Source organism: Cololabis saira, chromosome 1 (assembly GCF_033807715.1).
Source record: "Cololabis saira isolate AMF1-May2022 chromosome 1, fColSai1.1, whole genome shotgun sequence".
NCBI lineage: Eukaryota > Metazoa > Chordata > Actinopteri > Beloniformes > Belonidae > Cololabis > Cololabis saira.
The window spans coordinates 26,076,804-26,099,688 of NC_084587.1; the positions used below are offsets into that span (position 1 = coordinate 26,076,804).

At 37.5% G+C, this 22,885-nt stretch overlaps 1 protein-coding gene across 1 annotated transcript in view; it reads left to right on the forward strand.

The window, feature by feature from the left end:
* Positions 1-407: 407 nt before the first annotated feature.
* The window catches only part of tmem131l (transmembrane 131 like), a 35,236-nt gene continuing 12,758 nt past the window's right edge, over positions 408-22,885 (forward strand). The window contains exons 1-8 of the mRNA XM_061719301.1: positions 408-597; positions 2,216-2,289; positions 7,659-7,702; positions 15,768-15,839; positions 19,030-19,153; positions 19,269-19,385; positions 19,546-19,650; positions 21,844-21,921. Coding sequence (XP_061575285.1) covers positions 474-597; positions 2,216-2,289; positions 7,659-7,702; positions 15,768-15,839; positions 19,030-19,153; positions 19,269-19,385; positions 19,546-19,650; positions 21,844-21,921 — 738 coding nt within the window. The 5' untranslated portion in view covers positions 408-473. The remainder of the gene's footprint in view (positions 598-2,215; positions 2,290-7,658; positions 7,703-15,767; positions 15,840-19,029; positions 19,154-19,268; positions 19,386-19,545; positions 19,651-21,843; positions 21,922-22,885) is intronic.

The window sequence follows — 22,885 nt, forward strand, 5'->3', positions numbered from 1 at the left end:
TTTTATTCTATTCTATTCTATTATATTCTATTCTATTCTATTCTATTCTATTCTATTCTATTCAGCCAATTCCACTATTCACCCATCTATTCACCCAATAGTGTTATATTCAGGCCCCTAATATAAGTTCAAGTACTGTACAACACCCAACTGTAGGACAGTTTAAACATGTTGCCTCATGCCTTTTCTGTCACATTTGCTGGATTTAGCTGCAGGGGGAAAAAGTTGGATGTGAACTACACCCGCTGCCTGTTTCTGCAGGCGGGGAGTGTGTGTGTGTGTGTGTGTGTGTGTGTGTGTGTGTGTGTGTGTGTGTGTGTGTGTGTGTGTGTGTGTGTGTGTGTGTGTGTGTGTGTGTGTGTGTGTGTGTGTGTGTGTGTGTGTGAGTGAGCCAGCAGAGCAGCAGGAAGAGCAGCAGCAGCAGCAGCAGCAGCAGCAGCTCGGCAGGCTGAGCTGAGCCGAGAGACGGCAGCATGGCGGGGCAGCAGGACTTCCACCAGGGCAGCCACTGTCACAGGAAAACCTGGATCAATATAATAGTGGGAATACTACACTTACTTCTCCCCTTCCTACAGCGCGGAGGGGCTCAGCTCCAAGGTTTGTGTTTATTTCCTCTTTATTTATTTATTATTATTTTTTCTTTTATATCTGACATTAAGGGGGATTTGCACCAGGAAACGTGTTGAATTGTGAAAACAAAAAGCACATGAAGTTTGACTGAGAGAGTCCCTGGTTGAGCCGTGTATCTGTGCGGATATAAGGGGGTTTGTAGCCAGTGGCAGGAGTGTTGCTGCGTTCCATTTACCTCGGAAGTGGGAACTCGGAACTGGGAATGACGTCACAGCCGAGTTATCAGCGTTCCAGTTACAAAGTAGGAAAACAAGTTTATAGTTCGCATATGCCACATGAAAAATGTAAATTACACTAGCAGCATATATATGCCGAACAATACTTGTATACGACTGATTTAGTGTGACCAAAACTAGAATGAAGTGCTACGAATTTTTACAGAGCTCTCTTCTACTGTTTACAACCGGGGCAGCCATCTTGGAATGTGAACTCAGGGGTGGCGAAGACTCTCCCACTTTCCCAGTGGGAAATCCCACTTCGTGGGGCGTTCCAGTTGAAAATTCCGACTGGGAACTCGGAAATCCCCACTTCCGAGGACAAATGGAACGCGGCATGTGTCTCAGTGTTTACCAGCTAGCCCCAGTTCTTGCTAGCTGCCTGTTTGATTTAATGTTAAAGTGTGACCTGGCCAGCCGGCCAGGAGCAGCTCCATGAGGGGGGGTGGGGGGACATGTATCGGTTGTCACTGTAATAAATCTACACAGTATTTTAAGCCGATTCCAGTCGGTTCATTCGCGGCGGATATGTTGTTTCCCCAAGTTGGTTAGCCGAGTCGAGCTAAAGCGGCTGCTACATGCGGCTAGCAGACAGCCTTTGTCAAGCCTGATTTATGGTCCCGCGTTTCATCGACGCAGAGCCTACGCAGAGGCTACGGCGTAGGGGTACGCGGCGACGCGCACACTAGGCTCTGCGTCTGTGTAACGCGGAACCATAAATCATCCTTTGTCAGTTGCTTCCTTCACTCGAATGTGGGATTAATATCCACACCCTTAACAGTTACTGCGACTGTTATAAGCTTTTATGGAAATAAAAAAAAATAAAGTAGCTGGAAATGTGGACATTTTTAAACGTAGACTAAAAACTCATCTCTTTGGTCTGGCTTTTATGTAGCATCACATTTTTATAGTTTTATTCTGTTTAACATTTTTTAAAGGTATCTGTTTTATTTATTTATCTATCTCTTATAATGTTTTTATTATTATTTTTTTATTGTTGTGGACTGATTATTTTTTAGCCTTAATCCTTGAACTTTTATCTTTTTATACATTTTATATATTCTATATTGTATGTCAGGGCATTGGTCTCCCAGTTTTTTATTTTTTTTATTTTTTGGTCTCCCAGTTTTTTATTTATTTGTTTATTATGCTTATTTTTCAATCAAAATGTCAAAGCACCTTGTATTTCATGCACCTGGAGGAAAGGTGCTATATAAATAAAATTTGATTGATTGATTGATTGATTGATTGATTGATTGATTTATACCCCGGTGCTGGCTTGCTTGAGTGTAACGTACTTTCTAATTAAAGCATGTTTATTATCTTGTCAAGCATCTGAGTGTTAATTGCTTGTTTCTTCTTCCACAAAGCTCTGAGTCAGATGTCCAGCAGCGTGGTCGAGGTCTGGCAGCCAGAGGAGGCAGAGCCGTTTGTCCCACTTCAGGTGAGCACACTTTCTGTTTTTGGTCTGTTTATATACTGAGGAGGAACTGAGAGTGCGTACATGCAGAACCATGCTCTCAACAGAGGTGTCAAAAGTATTCACATTCATTACTCAGGTAGAAGTATAGATACTAGAGTTTAAAAATACTCCTGTAGAAGTTGAAGTATCAACTCAAGTTTTTTACTCGAGTAAAAGTATAAAAGTACTGGTTTCAAAACTATTTAAAGTATAAAAGTAATTTAAAGGGGAAAAAAGCTATTAAGGACAAAAGCCATTGAAAATGAATGCATCTTAGTATAATGCAAATATATTAAAGAACAATGTGTACTATTGAGCATTAACATGTGTTTCAGAGGGCAGGAGATATGATGACTAGTTGCCTATAAGTATTGTAATGGTGCAAAAAGTCAAACTTCAGAGGCATGTTATCATTTATCCTAACCTTTATTGGAATGTACATCCAAGTTTAGTTGCAAGAATCTGAGGGCAACGGATGTAAGAACAAAACTGGACAAGAACATCTGAAACAACCACAGCCAAATTCACCCTATCCGGATGGAGCAATTTAACTGGATAGTTTTTTTTTAAAGGCCGAAATGAAATAGAGTAACGGGGCTGTTTTTAAAATGTAAGGAGTAAAAAGTACAGATAATTGCGTGAAAATGTAAGGAGTAAAAGTAAAAAGTCGTCTGAAAAATAATTACTCCAGTGAAGTATAGATAACCAAAATTTCTACTTAAGTAAGGTAATGGAGTATTTGTACTTTGTTACTTGACACCTCTGTATCTCAACTTAACTTTCAAATGCAGCCAAATGAATGAACATGTGGAGCAGGTAAAAGGAGGGAGACTGTTAAATGGATACATGCTCATTTTTGATGATTATCAGGTTATAAAGCATGGGTTTGTTCACAACTTATACGTAAAATCAGACTAAGGCATTTCTTGTTTTGTTTTTATTTAAGGGCCATCCATTATAACATTTGGTCAGTTAGTTAGTTAATATTTATTTCGGTCAATCACAAGCATAAAAATCAACAAACAAGATAACAAACATCCACAGGTTTTTCCCTGGTCAACATTGTGGTTGTGATGTGTGATGTGAACTGAAAGCTTTGTAGAAGAGATGCAATCTTATGGCTTCTTCGCTGTTCCAACATGTTGCTTTGAATCTGTGGTTTATATACCGTAATTAATCTTCTATTGTGCAGGATTTTTTTCTAGCATATGCACAACAATCATTTTAGCTGTTTTTAAATTCTCTGAGACATTTTTAATAACCATGCTAGTACACAAGGCAACAGTTTACTGTCAAAAGGTCATCAGCAGATTATTCTTGTTACTTGAGGGAGGTGGCTTTATTTGCAGGATGGAGGGAAGAGACTGTTGATTATTTGGCATCGTCCTGAACAGAAAGAGATAATCGTGTAAAATAAACAACACCTTTTCAGTATATCAGTGTTTAAGTCTTCTGTGATTGGAGACGTGCGCTTTTGTGCAAAAAGTTAATAATTAACGGCAGATCATGCTGCCCATCGAAATAGCTGGATTCTGTTGATTTACGTAATTAAGTTTATAATTAAGTTTGTTCCACAGTCTGGACACTTTCACAATTAGCACAGACACTTGAGATATCACAAAAGAGTTTCAGCATTCAATATAGTTATTAATATTGGCTCAGTGAACAGATGAATATTTTACGTGGTTACAAGAGGACATAACTAGATAGGTCTTATGTATTTACCTTGTTGAGCAATTGGCAGAGTTTTTAACATGGATGAGTACCAGGGCTTTACATTGAGTTGTTTTTTTTGTTTTTTTACAAATGTTGCTCAAGCATTTAACTTTCCTGAGCACCAAACATGCATGCCCTAAAAGGAACTAGACAGGTCTTATTTGTTTACCTTGTTGAGCAATTGGCAGAGTTTTTAACATGCATGAGTACCAGGGCTTTACATTGAGTTGTTTTTCTTTTTTTTTTTTTTTTTTTACAAATGTTGCTCAAGCGTTCAACTTTCCTGAGCACCAAACATGCACGCCCTAAAAGGAAAATGTTGATTATCATGTGGTGTTAAAGCTATAGTAAACAGATACTGCATGAATATAACCAATAAGCTCATTATTTCGCAAAAAAATATTAGTTTAAAATGAATGCAGTGCATACCAAAAGATATGTTTTATTTGTCTTTTGGTGTTATACAATTCAATTTAGGTTTGGGGTCATATGGTCTCATGGGCTGAGAGCTACTGAAAATAAGCTACACCACATAAAAATCGATAAGAAAATGTTCCTACATAGAAATTGTTATGAAATCGAAGAAGACTTCAAATGCAATTAAAAGAGTTGTGCCTTATTTTTCTGTTCAACTGCTACAAGTTGGAATAGATTTGGAATCACTCGGTCACATGAACAGAAAACAGAAAAGTCCTCAAATGTAATATAAACAGATATTTTGTTTTTCTGGTTGTATGCTACAGTTTGGCATAGATTTGTGATCATTAGGTCACGCTATTTGGAAAGTATTTAAATAATTAAATACATTTCATGAAAAATAAGTAGTAATGAGTTTTTAATTTTAATTCGACTTACTAGTCAGCATTGTTCAGAAACCATGTGTTATTGCAGACCCAAGGACATTCATTGAGCCAACTTCATGTAAAATTCCTTTTCTGTTTTATTTATTAGTCACATGTTTGGGCCTGTTTTTCTGTAATTGCTTATTCTGCCTGGTTTCTGGTCGGGTTTTGATGGTTGGAGGAACTTAGTCAGAGAGAACATATAATATATTTACAAGGAGTGCATTTGAGATATGAGTTGCCTCTGATTGGCTGATAAGTCAGGAAAAATAATGCCTGATTGGTATCAGGGGTGGCTGACAGTTTGCCTCAGTTCATTTTTAACCAGCCCAATTGGGCATTAATGCATCAGTCATCCAACTTTGGCAGAGACACTGGGCAAGTGAGTCAATGCCAAGCCCTGAGTACTATGTTTGACAATGAATGGAGTACCTGTTTCAGTTGTGTGGGTCATGTGAAACTGAGCATGGACGTCCTTAAGTCAAGTCTGCTTTTATGGGCACAATAAGTTAGTGATGCAAGAGTTGCTGTGGCATACACAGGTCAGCAGAAACATTTAAACTACCTGCCTAAAATTGATGAGGTTGATGTCAGACTCTTGACAAAACTTTGAACCTGTAACTCTATCTGTTAAATGTCAAGAATTCCTCTTGGGGCATTCTCTAATTTGAAACCCACCGATTTACAAGAGCAGCTTTTCCTACTTGTAATAATCTTTTTATTATCACCCAGCAGGTTTCATCTTCTGGGTGTGCACAGGTGTCTGTTGTTTTTTTGTTTCTCATTGTAGTACTTATTCAGATGGAAAATTAGTTTTGTGTTTTATTATACCATCAAGACTCTGAGCTTTAGAGGTGCTTGGGGGGGCATTGTTGCTTACAACAATGTGTGTACTCAGGTTATTCAAGCTGCAGGTGACTATTTTACCATTTAAAAAAAGGAGACAGATAAAGTTTGTGGTCTTGTAGCCTTGCATCTCATTTCATTTTGTTATAAAGTCAAATAAAAGTTTAAAATTTAAAGTGTGATGTATGCGTCTGAATATTTGTGCATTGTTTTCTTTGAGTCATGCAGTCTATTACGCCACCAAACGCTAGTTGGCAGTGCGGGTTCTCTTGTGCAGCGCATTAGCTTACAGTACTAAGTTTCTTTTTTGTTGACTTTCTTCATTCATTTTAGACATATGGTCTGAAACAGCAGATGTTGTGTGAGTTGGAGCTGATAACTAGTCATTTTTACTGAAATTACTGCAATCAATACATTTATTTATCTAACTATCTGGAAGGTTTAAAATGGCTTTTCTTAGATCCAGATGTTTGATAAATGAAAAACGTACTGCTACTGAGGGGACCAGTCACAGTAGTTGTGGTTGACTCAACCATTAAAAACATTTGTGGGCATTTACATCAGGCTAAAGCATAGACTATGATGTAGGGTCCCCGGTTTCAGAATGCCTGCATCGTGACAATATAATTGATTCAGTGGCGAAGAATAAACCACCTTCAAGTAAACCACTGCATTTCACAGCCTGTAGAACCTGTCTTAACAGTAATCAATTGAAACAAAAATGTTCTGTATGTCAGTCATTTGTTGTGTTGGAATTAAATTGACTCTACAGAATTTTTTTTTTCTCACTTCATTGAGATTGTAATTCAGTTATTCACTGGTCTCTTAAGCTTCTGCCATGGCATTTTAATCAGTTTGAGGTCTTGATTTTAACAGGGCATCTTGATTCTTTTCTTTTTGAGCCACCAAGTTGAAGATTTCCTGGTAACTTTGTGATCATTGGTCTGTTGACCCATATTTTAGCTGTGAGAAAGATGGTTAAGGTTTGGGTCCAGAATACTTGGGTATATAGATGAGTTCATGTTGTACCCGGTTACTGTAAGCTCCCTCCCTCCTGTGGCTGCAGACCAAACCTAAATCATTACCTCTCCACTACCATGCTTAACATTATGACCAAACTTATCCACTTTTGTTGTTGTCTGTCCAGAGGAATCAAATAATCAATTGCATTTGATTTGCAGCAGCACCTGGCTTACTTACCATTTTAATTACTTTGGAAACAAAAGAGTACCTAGTTTTTACATAGTGCTTCTGCATTAAAAATAATAAAATCAATTATAATAACAATGAAAAAGTGTAATGGCTAATGTATTTTTGTTCATTTGAGGTGGGATTTTTTGTCTTGGTTTCTGATATGCAAAGTCTTACAATAGGATTTAAGATGTTTTTGTTTTTTTTCCCACTCTCGCATGACCATTTGATTGTCTTTGTATGATTATGGTACCAATAAGAATACATTTAGAGTTAAGTCGTGGATTACCATTCCCAAATTCTTTTGGCGATCCTCAATTGTGAGAATATGTTATAGATTATAAAACTATTTCTTGTTATTCTCTGAGAGCTCCATTTTCAAAACTTGCTGTGTGCTGATTTGATTAGATTCAGAATGTCAAATGTTTAGTGGAAGTACTGCTTTTTAAAAAGTTTTCCAACTTTTACTGTTGGGGTTTCCCAGTTTAACTTTGAAATAGTATTGTATGTATGACAAAACATTTCAAAAAATGAAATACAGGGAAGGTAAAATCTGTCATCGGAGTTAATATCAATGTGCAGAAATTCTCTTGTGGTAGCCCTTAGGCGGTTGGGAAAGTCAACACACATACATCCTTTAGGGCCAACTTACATGATTGTTTCTTTTTTTATGGTCACATAGTAATGTAAGATAAATACTTAACTGGTTCCTGCTTAGACCTCCCTGAGTAATATATTGCATATTTTCATGTTCAGGTGGAGAAGGAGCGAAGAAAAGACGGTGTTCCACTAGAAGAAAGGTGAGTTTTTCTTTTTTTCTTAATTGTCTCAACAAAACTGTCTTCTTTTGACCAGTTGGAATAAGTCAGATACACCATATACTGTATATTAGACCATTCCTAAAGTGTATAACATTTATGAAATACTTTTACATCTATGTCCCAACAAGCCTCATCATTATTACTGGTAATATACTTAAAGTCAACATGGAGATTACATCATACAGATGATGGAACGCCAAACGGCTCCCTTTGGGAAGTGGTTTGGACTTGTCCCATGGGGAGGAGGCTCCTGGGTAAACCCAGGATTTGCTGGAGAGATTATTCCTCTCAGCTTGCTTGGAAAAAGTTTTGGTGTCTCCCCAGATAGGTTGCAGGAGGCGGCTGGAGACGAGCAGGTCTGAGGATCTGTGCTCAGATTGTTTCACATGCAACTGGTCTGAATAAGCAGTAAAAAAAAAAAACGACAATATGTGCTACCATGTACCGGTAACATTAATTTTTTTTAAACGACATATACCGTAAATAGAAAAATCTAGAAAAATCTTGTTAAAAATAATATTGAACTGCAGCTTTTGTTTTTTTTTTTTTAATATTGACACATGCTAATCATTTGTGGTTTCACTTTAATAAGCTAGTGTAAAAAGCCCCTTTTTAAAAGACTTCTCCTGTATGCAAGCTATGTTGTTTATGTTGGAGAGTGAGGGGGTGTGTGACGGAGAGTTTAGGGGGGCGTGTGTTACAGAGGCACAGAACCAAATTCCTGACTAATTTTAGAACTCCTTGAAAGAAAAAGGAGGGGAGGTCTCTTTCCCTGATGTTTTTGTTCACTCAGAAAATACTTTGGAAAATAGACGTCTTCATCAAAATATTAACATGTGTAATGATTTCGTAACAGGTCATGTTAGTGCTTGTTCATAGATTTTTATTTTTAAAATTTATTGATTTATTATTAATCCCTCGTATTGATTTCCAACAATTATTTTATGTCAGGTGTACTGTATGTTTTTGTTTTGGATTTGTTTCTTCATCATGTCTATCTTTGACAAGATCCACAAGGACGTGATGCAGAGGTATCAGCTTATTTTACCAGGAACTGGAAAAGTATGATACCCCGCATTCTAGTTGTTTTATGACGAGGAATCGTAATAAATAGTCACCGCAATTACATCAGTACCTACTTGAAAACTCAATTCCTCTCACCTGCTAAGGGTCATTTCAGTTACTCATACCCAATGCTAGTACGTGACAACAATATATATTAACATTAACAATAACTTCCTTTCTCGGATAAATAAAGTATTTTGACTTGACTTGAATTGAATTGAATTGGGCAGACTGTCCAGGTTTTGTAAAGGCCCCCATGTATAGTTTGTGAACCATTTACATATGTGTATTTTTATTTTAATATAAAAAATAGCAGTGCCTTGTTTTACTGCTACATGCAGTTCATCTATTCAACCTCCTTCTCTAAAGCTCTTTTTACACACTCTATTCATGGCATTATTGATGGATCTCTCTTCCCATTACCACTGCAAGCACAGAGTAGGAAGAGTTTGCCCTTATCCACTACAGTACTGACAATACAAGTTTTAAGACAAAGGGCTTAATTTTGTCCTAATTTAGGACAATGGGATCTTAGCAGGTAGAAGCTGCAGCAGACCTAACCACTGTCTCTGCACTGAATGGCTGAGTGAACCAGGAGCAGAGTTAAGGCCGACAACGATGTGAACATGCTTGAGACAGGAAATGTGAAGGCATTCGTCCCCTTATCTGAGGATGTGCAATACAAATATAACCTTATCTGTAAGTGCAGATATACATAATTGAAAAGGATGTTTGTTTTGTCAACTATATGAAATACTACTGGGCTTTTGAATAGTGTAGACAAAAAAGTTCATTTATATAACACCAATTCACAATATATATAGTTTCATATCACTTTGCAAATAAAGTAGAGGTTTTAAATCCAAGTCCAATTCAATACACACAAATTAATTCTTTAAGAATGTAATTCAAGCGTGTTCAGTTAAATGCAGTCTTTGAATACTGTCTCATTCAGTTCAATAGTTTTATAGGATGCTAAGTTAAGTCAGTTTGGTGGTGGGCAACAGTGTCAAGGAAGGGCTCTTTTTAAAGAAGAAGAGACCTCCAGGAAAAACAGACTCAGCGATTGTGACCATTTTCCTTTCAGTATTTGGGGTATGAAAGGGCAGGATAGAGAGACAAAAGAACATAAAAGCAATAGATAAGGGATACCAAGGGAATTTAATTAAGGCAAAAATGCATGGATAGTAAAGTGATGCATGCTCATTATAACTTGGATAAGCAGAGCTGGAAGAAAGAGAACAGAAACACAATTTTTCCATCACAATAGCCGCTTTTGCACTAGTATCGCTTCTCCTCGGTTCTACCCGCCACGGCCCCATTTTGCACTTTCGCACTAGGGCTGAGACGGGTAGAGCTGCTCCAAGTCGATACTTTTTTCTGTAACCATTTCAGCGAAGTTCTATAGCGGGCTGAGCCGGGACTATTTCTGACGTCACCACCCTCCGCGCCTCTGATTGGTCGGGGGCGGGGCCGTCAGACGTTTGAATCAGGAAGCGGGAGTCAGAGCGAGAGTGACCCGCGGCTCGCAGCGATTTTATTATAAAGCGCAAAACGTCTGTTTGGTGATCCAACTCTGAGGTGCAGATGTTCATAAACCTGGTGACTGACGAGAGAATTAAAAAAGGGATGTAGAAGGGCTGTTTTTTTCTCAGCCGCTCGCGGCTCCAGCTGATTTCTCATCAGCGCCGACATGAACAAAGCGGTTGCGCAATTGAGTACGTCACAGCAGCTTCACCCCAACCCCCCCACTTCTCCCCTGGCAGTGCGAAAACACACGTGTGGAGCCGCGCCGAGCCGCGCCGAGCCGCGCCGAGCCGGGCTGAAGTGAGACTAGTGCAAAAGTGCCAAATGGTCCCAGTTTTGCTTCTTGGGAGGTGTGGTATGGATTTGTCACTAGTCAGTCACAGAGCCATCCATCCATTTTCTATACCCGCTTTATCGTTTGCAGGGTCAGGGGGGTCTGCTGGAGCCTATCCCAGCTCATTACAGGCGAAAGGCAGAGGTTCACCCTGGACAGGTCATCAGTCCATCGCAGGGCGTCGCAGAGCCACATTGACCCAAATTAGATAAATGAATATGCACACTAATTAGTGACATTCAAACTGGGAAGCTTCACGTTGTGAGGTGGCACCACTAAAGCCTGATTTATATGTCTGCATCAAAGCTACGTCGTAGCGGCAGCATAGGATTAAACTCAATGGCATAGGCTACAGCGTAACCTGACATGCACCTCTCTCCAAATGTACGGGTCACGTCAATGCGGAGCGTAGGAAAAGTGATTGGTAGATTTGTTCTTTTTTTGTTTTTGAATTTCCGGGGGGTCCCCCCTTATGAGCCTGGTCCTGCTCAAGGTTTCTTCCCTCCTAAAGGGGAGTTTTTCCTTGCCACTGTTTGGCTTAAGGCTTTTCTCCCACTAGGGGAGTTTTTACCTGCCATTGTTTATGTAATAATTACTCGGGGGTCATGTTCTGGGTCTCTGGAAAGAGCCTAGAGACAACTTTTGTTGTATTAGACGTAGGGCTGTGCGATTAATCGATTTTAAATCTAAATCGGATTTATTAATCACAATCGATGTTAAAAAAAGGAAAATCGGAAAATCGATTCTCCTTTTTTGCAGCTGGCTGCATTATAGACAGAGCTCGTCTAGTCATCTTTGTTTGGTCAAGAAAATTGTAAATGTTGTCACTTTACTAAACTCAAGGAGGATTTACAGTGTCTTTCAATTGCACTTCATTCCCAGTAGGGAAATTTGTTTGCTATTTTTATTTAAAAATAAAGATAAAATATTTGAAACAATTTATTCCATTGTCTTTTGTAGTTTTACCAAAAAAATCGAAAACGAAATCGAAAATCGGGTTTTCAGAGAAAAAAATCTGGATTTTATTTTTGTCCAAAATCGCCCAGCCCTAATTAGACGCTATATAAATTGAATTGAATTGATATATGTGAATAAGTCTGTTTTTAAATCAAGGGAAATGTGAACAGAGAGGCTTTACAGTGCTGTTTGACCTAAAGACATCCAGACGTGTGTTTGTGAGGCCTCTTGTGCCCGGGTTATCAGACACTTACCAGGCCTGCCATCACCCTCTCCCAGCTGAAAGAGTAAAGCAGGCAACTGATACAGAGGTCAATGATATTTCCATCTGGGTTTGTTTCTCTCAAAAATATTGTTGCTCTCCTTTTCCTTGTATTCTTTACAGCATGTTTCCGTACAAATACTTTATTTTGGACAAATAGCGTTGTAGTGTTAAATATAGAGATAGAGTACATCAATTTGATAGTGAGGGTGCAGTAATGGACAAGTTGTCAGCTCAGTCCAAAGCAGTAATCACCAAAGAACCTCAAGTATTTTTTTGGAAGTAAACATTTTTACAATTGAGTTTTCTTAAGCTAAAGAGAGATTCAACCTCAATTGCCAAAGTTTAATGAGAAAAGTTTAAAATTGCTTTGCGAAGCCGGCCCTTGACCTCAACCACCGGTGCTGTCTCTTCCATCTGTAGCACCTCTAACATTGGTGGAGTAGACCTCACCTTCCTTCCACATTTGACCCCTTATGTGATTACCCAAATGGTGTTTCTGCTCTGAAAAATACCATTTTAAGTCAAACTGCTTGGCAGATGATGGAAAAAAAAAAGAAAAAGTTAGAACTGTAAAGAGCCAAAGAGAGAGAGCACTGGTTATTGGCACATATGAAGTTTTTTTTGGATCATATTTAAATCATTTTTTTCCTCAGTTTTCAACAATCAACAAATGACATTGCAGTAGAGCATGTGCGTGACTGTGAGGCAGGTGTAGCTATGTGCGTGTTTTCCTTCATGTCTTTATTCTTGCCTCAGACCTAAAACTGAATTTAGACTATAGTTTTGTGTCAAATTGTGGTTCCCAAGGGTTCAGCCTAGATTTATGGATGAATAGATGGTTTGATGGATTTACTTCACTTTACTTCACTTTATTGATCCCAAACTGAGAAATTCCTGTGTGTGGCTGTTCAATGTTTCTTTATACTGGCTTTGCTGCAGTCATTCATAATATAGCCGTTATACAGGTGCTACACTTTGGAGCCTAGTTTACTTGTTCTGAGCCAGGCCATGCAAAAATATCTAATTTGCATCGTCTTCTTTTTTTTTTTCTTTGGATGTGCTTTCACATTTTCCCCTTTCGTTGCCCCGTCATGTAAGGTCAGACATGTGCTCTCGGTGCTACTAAGAGTTTCCCACTAGTTTTACTGGTGCTCTGAACAGATTAGATTTTTCTTTCAAGTTTGGTTAATTTTCAGGTTTTTCCTGCTGTTTATTTCTCAATGACAATTCGTGTTTTGGTTAATACCTGCTTATTTTATTAAGGTCTAAAACATTATATTTTTTAACATACTGGTATTTATACATATTTATTTTATTTACTGTGTAAGGAGTGGAGAACTCCTACATATATTATAAATAGACAAGGGCGTAACCATGGTTGGGAGACACTGCTCTAGCTTCATATGATACCAGTCTCTTTACTTCAAGCTAACTTAGCTATCTCAACTAACAAACTGAGCCCTTTTTAACGAGTTAAATATTTCAAATTAATTCAAATATTAACACACTCAGTTTGACAACATCATTCCTCTTTAGCTATGTAGTTGCTTACTGTCTGAAAAAAACGTCGTATGTCCTGCTTTTTCCGCTTTTTCGGTAACGAAGGACTCATTGCTCCCTCCAAGGTTTCACACAACGCTGTCTATTGTTTCCTCTGTCATTTGGCGGTCGGAGCCGGTGGTTCAAACCGAGCCGCCGTTACATGGACGCAACCAAGTGTACAATTGGGAGGGGGGTGGTCACACACTTCAGTTTTCCTTATAAACGTTCCTTATATATAACAAGAGACGGACTGTTGAGCCAGGTTTCATAAAATTAGGAAATATTTAACAAATTTGTACATAATATTATTGGGGGGGACAGATTGGTATTTTCCCAGTATTGGGGGGGACACGACCCCCCCAAAGAATGCATGGTTACGCCCATGTAAATAGAGACTGGCATGTTAAAGTGCTTAATGGCAAACACTACACGAAAACCTTTACTTACAGGTTTAGATAATTTGTGTTGTATATTTTGGACATAAAATTTAAATAAAAAAAAAAAAATAAAAGCAATCTTTAGATCTTTCAAGTCTTGTCATTTGAGCTGCATTATTATTGTTATTATTATGGTTGTTCCTTCTTTGTTACATACTAGGTATCAACACGAAAAAATCATGAAAAAAATCTTTCTAACAGTATCCAAGATGACAATGTCATTAAGAGGCAAATGCACAAACTTTAGAAGAGTCAGATGTTTTGGATTAGAGTAACATCAGGAAGAATGCAAATTGAATCACTGAATCTTGTTTACAAAGTGCGAGTCCTTCAGGAAGCATGTTTTTTTTTTGTTTACTTTTGTTGCATTGTCTGTACTTTTTGTCACTATATGTTCAATAGAGGCGTCTTTTCAGGTGAAACTCCTTAACCCACAGGCTGATTTTTACCTATGGAAGTTGTCCGTTATCTTTTAACACTGTTAATTTAGATCATTGTTGATCAGAACAAGTTATTGTGTATGCCATGTTAGGTTTTATTGAAGAACCCACAAAACACCATGGCCACACAATCATGTTCTCTTCTGTGTTTGTGCTTGCTCTCCCTCATAGCTGAACCAGTGTTGTGTTAGGAATTGTTGAGGGATATTTGACCTAAATGAGGAACTTCATTTTACAATCTAATAATAATTTATTAGCTTTAATCACTAAGAGAAGATGCTAGTTAAGGACAAGTAGAACCACTCCATGTTTGTTTCTGTTGCTAAATTGTCTGAAAGTGTCTGTTTATGGAACTCTCAAAATATAATCGCCCAATGCTAATGAAGCGGTATTCCTCATGAAGCTTTTCACTCTGGATGTTGTACTGCTTGAATGTACCGGAACATTGTTGGGTTGATATTTAATGTTGATATAAAACATCAACTCCTGTTTTGAGCGATATTAAATATTTCCACTTTAAATTTAGCTTTGAAGCTCCTGGAGGTGCAGATACTACATTTGTGTGGGCTGATTTGTAGGCAGAAGTGATAGCTCTTGTTTCCTGTTCTGGTCCTTTACTGAATCGACCAGCTACTTGTTTCTTGTGTCAAAATCAAGGTGTTACTTTTAGTCAGTGTTTGTAATATGTTTGTTCAGAAAATTGTGGTTTGTTTTAGTCATTTTTCATGTTTGTGATGATTAAATCTTTTTTTAATCCAAAGTTGGGAAACTATTTAATTTCTTCAAATCGGCTGCTTTTCTTGCTGCAGAAAGGTCCACAATTAAATGGGAAAACTATATCCTTAGAGGTGACAATGGGAGACTTGTTAGCTTCCAAACCTGGATATAAAGAATATTTGTTGGTAGTGGGGGCATTTAACATTATTTTCCATCTTTCCTCTTTGATCTGTGATCATTGGAAAGTTATATGAGCCTTAAATGGACTATGGCACATCGTATAACTGCCAGCAATAATAAAAATCTGCCGAAACAGACACAGTAGTTGAAAAGAGAAGATGAAAAAGGGTGGATTCATATATATACCTAGAGTTGTGTATATACAAATATGATTTTATTCCCAATTCTGGTTAGATCCCCCAGCACTAATCCTGCAATATTTGGGCCATTGGAGCTAAAAGCATGTCCTCTCCCAACATATTTGAAATTTTCTGTGTTAAAGGCTCACTTTTTTGAATTTTGAAGTATTGTTGCAAAGTGATCAGTTACTGTTTACTTTGTAAACCTTCATTGCGATGGTAAACATTTATACAAAGTCTGTTTTCACTGCATCGCCATTTATACAGACAGTTATGTAGATATGGTTATAATAAAATAGTTAATTTTGTGTTCATGTTCAGCCATTTTGGAGTTTCATAGAAGTAGATGTAAACAAATATCTGTTGACAATTTTTTTTCTTTCCTTTTTTCTGTTCAACAGCTCTTCTTCATATACAGGGGAGAATGGGAAGCCATTGCATTTTCAGCCCCCTGTGTTGGAGTTTGGGACACAGTAAGTTCTGCTTTCATTTTGTTTCACTATGACAGGACTCAATTCTCTATTGTATACCAAAGGTGATGATTAACAGCTCTCAGTACATTTCCAAAGGCATGACAGTTGGATTAAATTGTACATCATTTCACAGTCTTTTATGTCTAATGAAGAGGAGAATCCCTGGGACATAAATACATAAATTTAATATTAAATTGCATCTAATGGAGTTTACTAGACCATTTCTAAAATTTTCTCGTGCCAATTCTGACTTTAGTCTGTTTCAGTTTTCACTCAAAGAACTCACAATAAAATATTTTCCATTAATTATTTCTCCCAAAATAATGATAAGCTGCAGAACCCTCTTTTAGGTAGTTGTGGGTCTGGGTAACTCCTTAAAAAGTTCCACACAGAATAAATGCCAGGTTGCCATGCAACTGCAAAATACTGAGCCACTGTCCACATTATATTCTAGTTTTACTACTACTACTACTACTACTACTACTACTGTCATTTAGAAGACTCTTTTATCCAAAGCAGCTTACATCTGAGAGAACAACACAAGCAAGAAATCACATAGGAGAATACAGCATGGATAAGTGCTGGTCAGACTGCTGAGAGTTGGACACAGGTGCTGCCATGGTGGTGCTAGGGTTTTTACAAAAAAACAAATCTGCGAGCCACTGGTCAAGTCATGCAAACTGATAATCTGCAATTCTGGACAGGATTGCTGAGCAATCAGTGCATGCTTAGTTTGCACTATGTTTTAAAATAAGATTGTGGTGTAACAAAAAGCAGAAATACCATTTAATAAAGCAGCAGACCTGCCGCAGTTAAAGACCAGAAAGCATATCCAAGTGTAATAATAAGCTTGCTGTTCTAGCATCTAGACACGCTGAGCAGAGGGTTGGACCTCAGTTAGAAGTGTGAAGAACTTCACCATTTGCATTTTTACAAACAAAAACATAGATATTGGCACCACACCAATATCTTGTGGTATGTTTAGCTGCAGTCCAAGCAGCTAAATTTAAAAATAAGCATTAGATTAAAATATTTATTTTGCCATATGTTCTACTTAATATCATAGAGCCACGTCAAATTCCCATTTCTCTCAGCATGTGAGAAATATTTGTACTCTAAAATATAAGTGCCTGAGAATATGTACTTGCAATCAAAATAGGACTATGAGACCAGAGTGCTACACGTCATCTTGTGGCTTCCTTTTTTATGGTGGAACTGTGGGAACAGTTTATATTAATAGGGCTAAGCTCTACCAGTAGTTCTGACTTCCAAAGAGGAAACTTGAGAAAAGTGTTACACTGGAAAAATACCAAGCTTTATGCAAACAATAACATAAGTATAACGAAATCAAATGAATAACGAGGCTTGGCAATATCTAATAAATGTAGTCTGAAAATATGTAGTCTACTCTTGGGAACACATCAGCATTTGTAGTGGGTTATATTTAGACATGACTAAGAAAGGTCAAAATATAATCGGTTTAAATACAGCACTTTTCTTTCTCGATTAAAATCTTTCAAGCACACAGAGCAGTGACCAAAAGTGAAAGTATGGTCCCTCTTTCACAGACAAACAGGAAGTGAAAGATTCTTCAGTTGAAACTTGCATCAACCAATCTGTGAAGACGGTAGTGTATAAAGGTAAAACATAAATAAAATTAAAACGAACAAAAAAACAAAGATTGCTGATTGTGCAGTGATAAGTTTGAACATGATGTCAGTTAATAATTGTCTGGTCAGATAAAACAAAAACACGAGGGAAGGAAAGGACTGCCATGTAATATTAGTGTTCAGATTTCATTCTAATGTGTGCTGAGTAAATATTTAATCCTACAGCTGTCCAAATATTGAAATTATTGAAAAAGCTGTTGATGAGAGCAAATGAGTACTTGGACAACATTTTATTACTTGAATGGACATACATATTGTTTTTAGATTGGTATAATCTTATTTATTTTTTATATATTTTACAGGTGGTTCTTGTGTTAGCACATACTGTGTTCAGAAATACCAAAATTTGGCCAAATGACAGGTTGAATTAAGTAAAGTGAAATAACTTGAAGTTTAATCTAAATGGTTTTCATTTAAATGAAAAAGTGTTGCTTGAGAACACAGACACAGTCCCAAGTTTACAATGTGATGCGCGGTAATATAACGACAAACTAATATCAAAAGATTATAAATCATTAACTCTAACAATCCACACGCACACTCTCCTGTAAACTTTTTTAAATTGTCTTTCTTAGAGTAAGGCTGTAGTATTATAGTGACCTTTTGTAAATACATGTTGTAGCTATTTTTCCAACCTACAATGTAATGCAATAAATAGAAAACTACTTAATTCATTATATCACGGATACATTAAGAGCCAGTCAGGTTGTAATTGATCACTATTATACCTGGTCACACAGTTACAAATTCCACATGAGAGGAGGCTGTCTGCAAACATGAGTGTATTCATTTAATAAAGTACTTACAAAAGAAGCAGATCACAAGATATTTGATACAGTATCCTTTCGACAGGTGATGGCCAAACTGGGCGGGAGCAAGCCCTTGTGATGAATGCCGTTTAAAAATAAATCAAACAGACCAAAAATCCCAGACATCTCATCTTTTTGGTGGCTGTACATAAAGCCTTTTTATAGCTTTTCTTAAGTGCTTATTTTTGTATGTGGTTTAACTTGTGAAACTGGTGGCTCGTTGAGATTAAAATTGCATAGCTCACACATGAGGATGCAAATGGCTTTTACCTTCCTCATACTGACAATGCAAAATGGCAGCTATTTAGTGACTTCAGTGATCTGTTGCAAAGACAATTACTCAGATAGTCTCCGTGTAACATTTAATGAATGCAAAATGTTAACTAAGTATCAATTCAAATAAAAATGTAATTATACTCACATGAAAGTGAAAATGTGCTTATGTTCCTATGTTTTTATATCTACATAATGCAGTGGCTGAAAGAAAATGAAAATGTTACAGCATCATCAGGTCAAATAAAATGTGTATTAGATCCTTTATCTACTAAGGATAAAAGAACATGCGAACAAGTTCATTGAGACCAGGTTCTTTCTTTTCTTGTCTTTCTGTTTTATATTCTTCTTTTTTTTTTTGTTCTCCACCAAATACTGATGCTTCTTGGACGGAGTCATTGTTGAGTTCTGTTGAATATTATGTTTTTCTGTGTGCAGGCCGTTGGGGCTGCCAAGAGCCGAAACGATATATATACACAACCCCAGTCAAGAAGTATCTGTGACGCTGCTGTCAATGTTTACATCCAGCAGGCATTTTTACATACCTTCCTTTCACAGAAGTGTAAGTGTCCACAAATTGTTCCCGAAAAAATAAAGTTTAGAATTAAGTAATCGAATGATTTGTGTATGTTGTTGACATCACTCGCTTTAAGTCATTTTCTTTTTGTCTGTCTCAGGTGATCCCACCACGGGGGAAGGCATCTTTTAAACTAATTTTCCTCCCATCTGAGGAGGGCAATATAGAAAACACATTATTTATAAACACGTCAGCCCATGGGCTGCTGTCATATCAGGTAATTTTACATTTGTAACACCTCTTGTAACATAATTGTTGGCCTTGTAAAAATCTTACACCATTATGTGTATGATTAGTGTTTAATTGGTCTTTAAATGATGCACATAGTAGTCGAGGACATATTGTATAAATGTTAACTTCTTCTGCTTCTTTGCCAGGTATTTGGTGTGGGAAGTCACCAAGCATCATTAAAGTCTTTCCAAAGAAAAGATAGTCTTCTAATTTTCCCTCACATCCAGAGCATTAAGCTGACCCAAACTCAGGTATGTGTTCAATTGTTTGTGTACTCATTTGTGCAATGCATGATGGTAAATAGCAGCTCATCATTGGAAACAGCTGATGTCCCTTTTCCTGGAAGTCCCGATAAACACAGTTCCTCATACATACACAAAGAAGCACTGGGATACACACTGAATAACACTCACTGTGACTAGATTATGGGATAAGTGTGCATTCAGCGTATATTATGTTAGTGTTAAGAACTTTAAGGTTTGATTCGATTGACAGGCCATTCCACTAACACAGTATGTCCGTTTTCAGTGTTGGCCGTTTACAAGTATTTATTTGTTCATGATTTAGAGTCATGCAGAACAAAAATTGTTGACTAACGTGTGCATAGTTTTAGGAACAAACTTAGGCAGTGAAAGTGTGCACGAGAAGCATCTGAAAGAAGTTCTCGCCTCCAGAACAGGAAGTGGGACGGCAGTTGCAAAATGTCAGCTTGGCCAAGTTCAGAAAGACAAAACTCTCACAATCACTCAGACTACTTCTTATGGTGGTTGCTTACATATGTTTATTTTTAACTCGGCAAGCTTCCACTGTCTCAGCATGTGATTTACAGAAGCCTTGTGTACGCCGTATGTTAGTCTCTTCCTTTTTCATGGCCACGTTTAAACCAAAAATAACGTGCCAGTCTGCTCTTTTTTCTTTGCATTTCTGCAAAAATTCTTACTAAAATGTAATCACTACAGCTCTCTAAATTTTGAAAAAATACATTTCTCACTTCTACTTGTCTTGTCCTCCACTGAAACTTGTTTTTGCTTCTTTTTTATTTGCATGTGAGTGGGATGTTGCTGTTGCAGCACATTAAACGATTGTGTTGGTAAAGGAAATGTACAAGTTTACATGAATCTTGGTGTTGTAGTCAACATTTGGCACATTACAGCAAAGTGGGAAAAGAACGCATTTTTTTTATTTCAATCTTCATTTGTAATCTAAAAGTTAAATTTCAATCACCTATTTGATAATCATTGTTACAGGTAACCTGGAACTTTGAATTTAGAGCTGGAGCCGTGGATCTTTTATGTTTTTTATTCTAGGAACTAAAACTAAAACCAAAACAAGGTAGTGAAGAAACATTTAACTATGCAAAAAGTTCTTGCTCAGGTTTTAGCTGTTCTCAAAATTTTAGTTACTTTTAGAAAGGATTGCCAGTGCTTTCTGATTTTAAAGCGTTTGTAGCGTTTTATTGTAGTCAGTCTCTGGATTATGTCATGGTCACTCTTTGTAGCTTATAAAATTTGTTTTCCTGCTTCACAAAGTACTGGTAAATTACAGTTTACAAACTTCACAGTCAAGCAAGCCATAGAGTCAACCTTCTCTCCGGTTGTGTATGTATAAAAGACCATGTGCTTCCCTATGGAAATCCCCTCTTGGGATTGAATTAACCTCAAGTCTTATTGTTTTACGGTACTATTTAGATCTAAAGTTTGAACTCTGAAGGTAATAAAATAAAATCCATTAAAATGTTTACTGTACCACACTATAACTTTTGTGTTTGACCAAAACTGTCACTGCGAAAGAGCGACACACAGCAACAGCAGGACAACATGTCCACAAAAACACAGAATCACACAAAAACTTCCCTAAAATTAAAGACACGTTCAACATGACAGCCTGTACATCTATGCCTCTGGCTGACTATCCTTATTGGCTTAACTTGCACAAGAATCTTAATTTGTCGTCGGTTTTCCTTATTTGAAAACAATCTCATAAATAAATAACGGGGAAAAAGATCAACTCTTAAGATTGCACAGCTTGCTCTTGTTGCAATACAAAAGTGATTGGTCAAGATAAAGCTCCTTCCTCTGTTGCCTTCCTTCTCTCTTCTGCTCTGCCCTCATGTCTTCTCTCCAGCTGTTCATATCAAGGACGTAGTCACATGCTAACCACAGTTTAATTGAATCGGTTATTCAAGGATGTCATGATCGGATCATAACAAAATATCAATTTGTTTTATGTGGGGGCCAGCGATTATTATTTCTTATGAGGATTTATAAGAATGATGAGACTTTCCAAAAGCGGCATGTTAGACAACAATAGCTATATTATGTAGGGTAGTATAAACCAAAATCAAATTTAGATGTGCAGCAGCTGCACTTAACTTTGTATCACATGTAAAGGAAAAACTGATATGAAAAGGCTTATAAACCCTCTGATTGCTCTCGGCCCCACAGGAAGATGCCTCCAACATCACTATTCTGGGTCTACTCCTGGAGTGCAGCTTACCCAAGAGTTTGCTGAACAGCCCTCAGGTACTTTCCTCTATGTGTTACAATAATTGTGAAGGTTCTGTCCTGACAAGTCACATATATCTAGTGGTTCTATGTACCCTGAATCTAATGGCTCCATCTACAAATATGATTTTCTGATGATTTTTTTTGTAATTTTATCCTGGAATTAAACAGTCTTGTAGCAGAGTTAGTTCTAACACCTGCTGTGAATTTGTTAAGATGTATTAGTTTCTCAGAATTCAACGCAAGCTTTTTACATAACTCTATTTGCTGTATATGATGGCTGATGTCATACCGTTTTGATTTGGCTTCTCATTTGCAAGACCACAAGACACACTGTCATGTCCATGCTCTGCTAGAGTTTTAGATAAGCAAGCTTATCTAAAACTCATGTGAGTGACTTTTATCTTCAGTACCGCTGAAGAGGGTGAAAGCTTTTTTCAGACTTTTAATTTCTTTCTCACAAGACTTTTGTTATTAAGGCAAAGCATAACATGCTCCCAGTTCTTTCAAAGTCTCTACACCAACAAAGTGAACTCTGTGGCACCGAGCCAGAGCATGTGTCTGATGGGTTTCTTGCACTTGGTCACACACTAAGATTGTGGTCTGCAGTTAAGTTAGCACTCTGGTTGTGTTGGTTTGAAGACGGTGCAAGTTAAATGATATCTGCTGGTGGCAATGTTGTAGCTAATTTATTTTGTTAATCTAGAAAATGTATCCACCGTTTACACAATTTATAACACTTTTTTCCCTTGTTCATTATAAACTTCAATTAAGCTGCGTCTATAATGGACCTTTTTGCTGCCAAAAGAGCTCTGATCTGTCAGGATCTGAACAAAGAACCCCTGAGGGTGTCCTGGATTGTCCAGTACCAAGACATAAGCAATAGCGCCTTTGTGCCCTGTGGTTTGTGGAGTGGAGTCTTTGTGGGTTGGGTTTTGCTTTCCAGATGCCATCAGATCACATCAGATTGGTATCTGGGGAG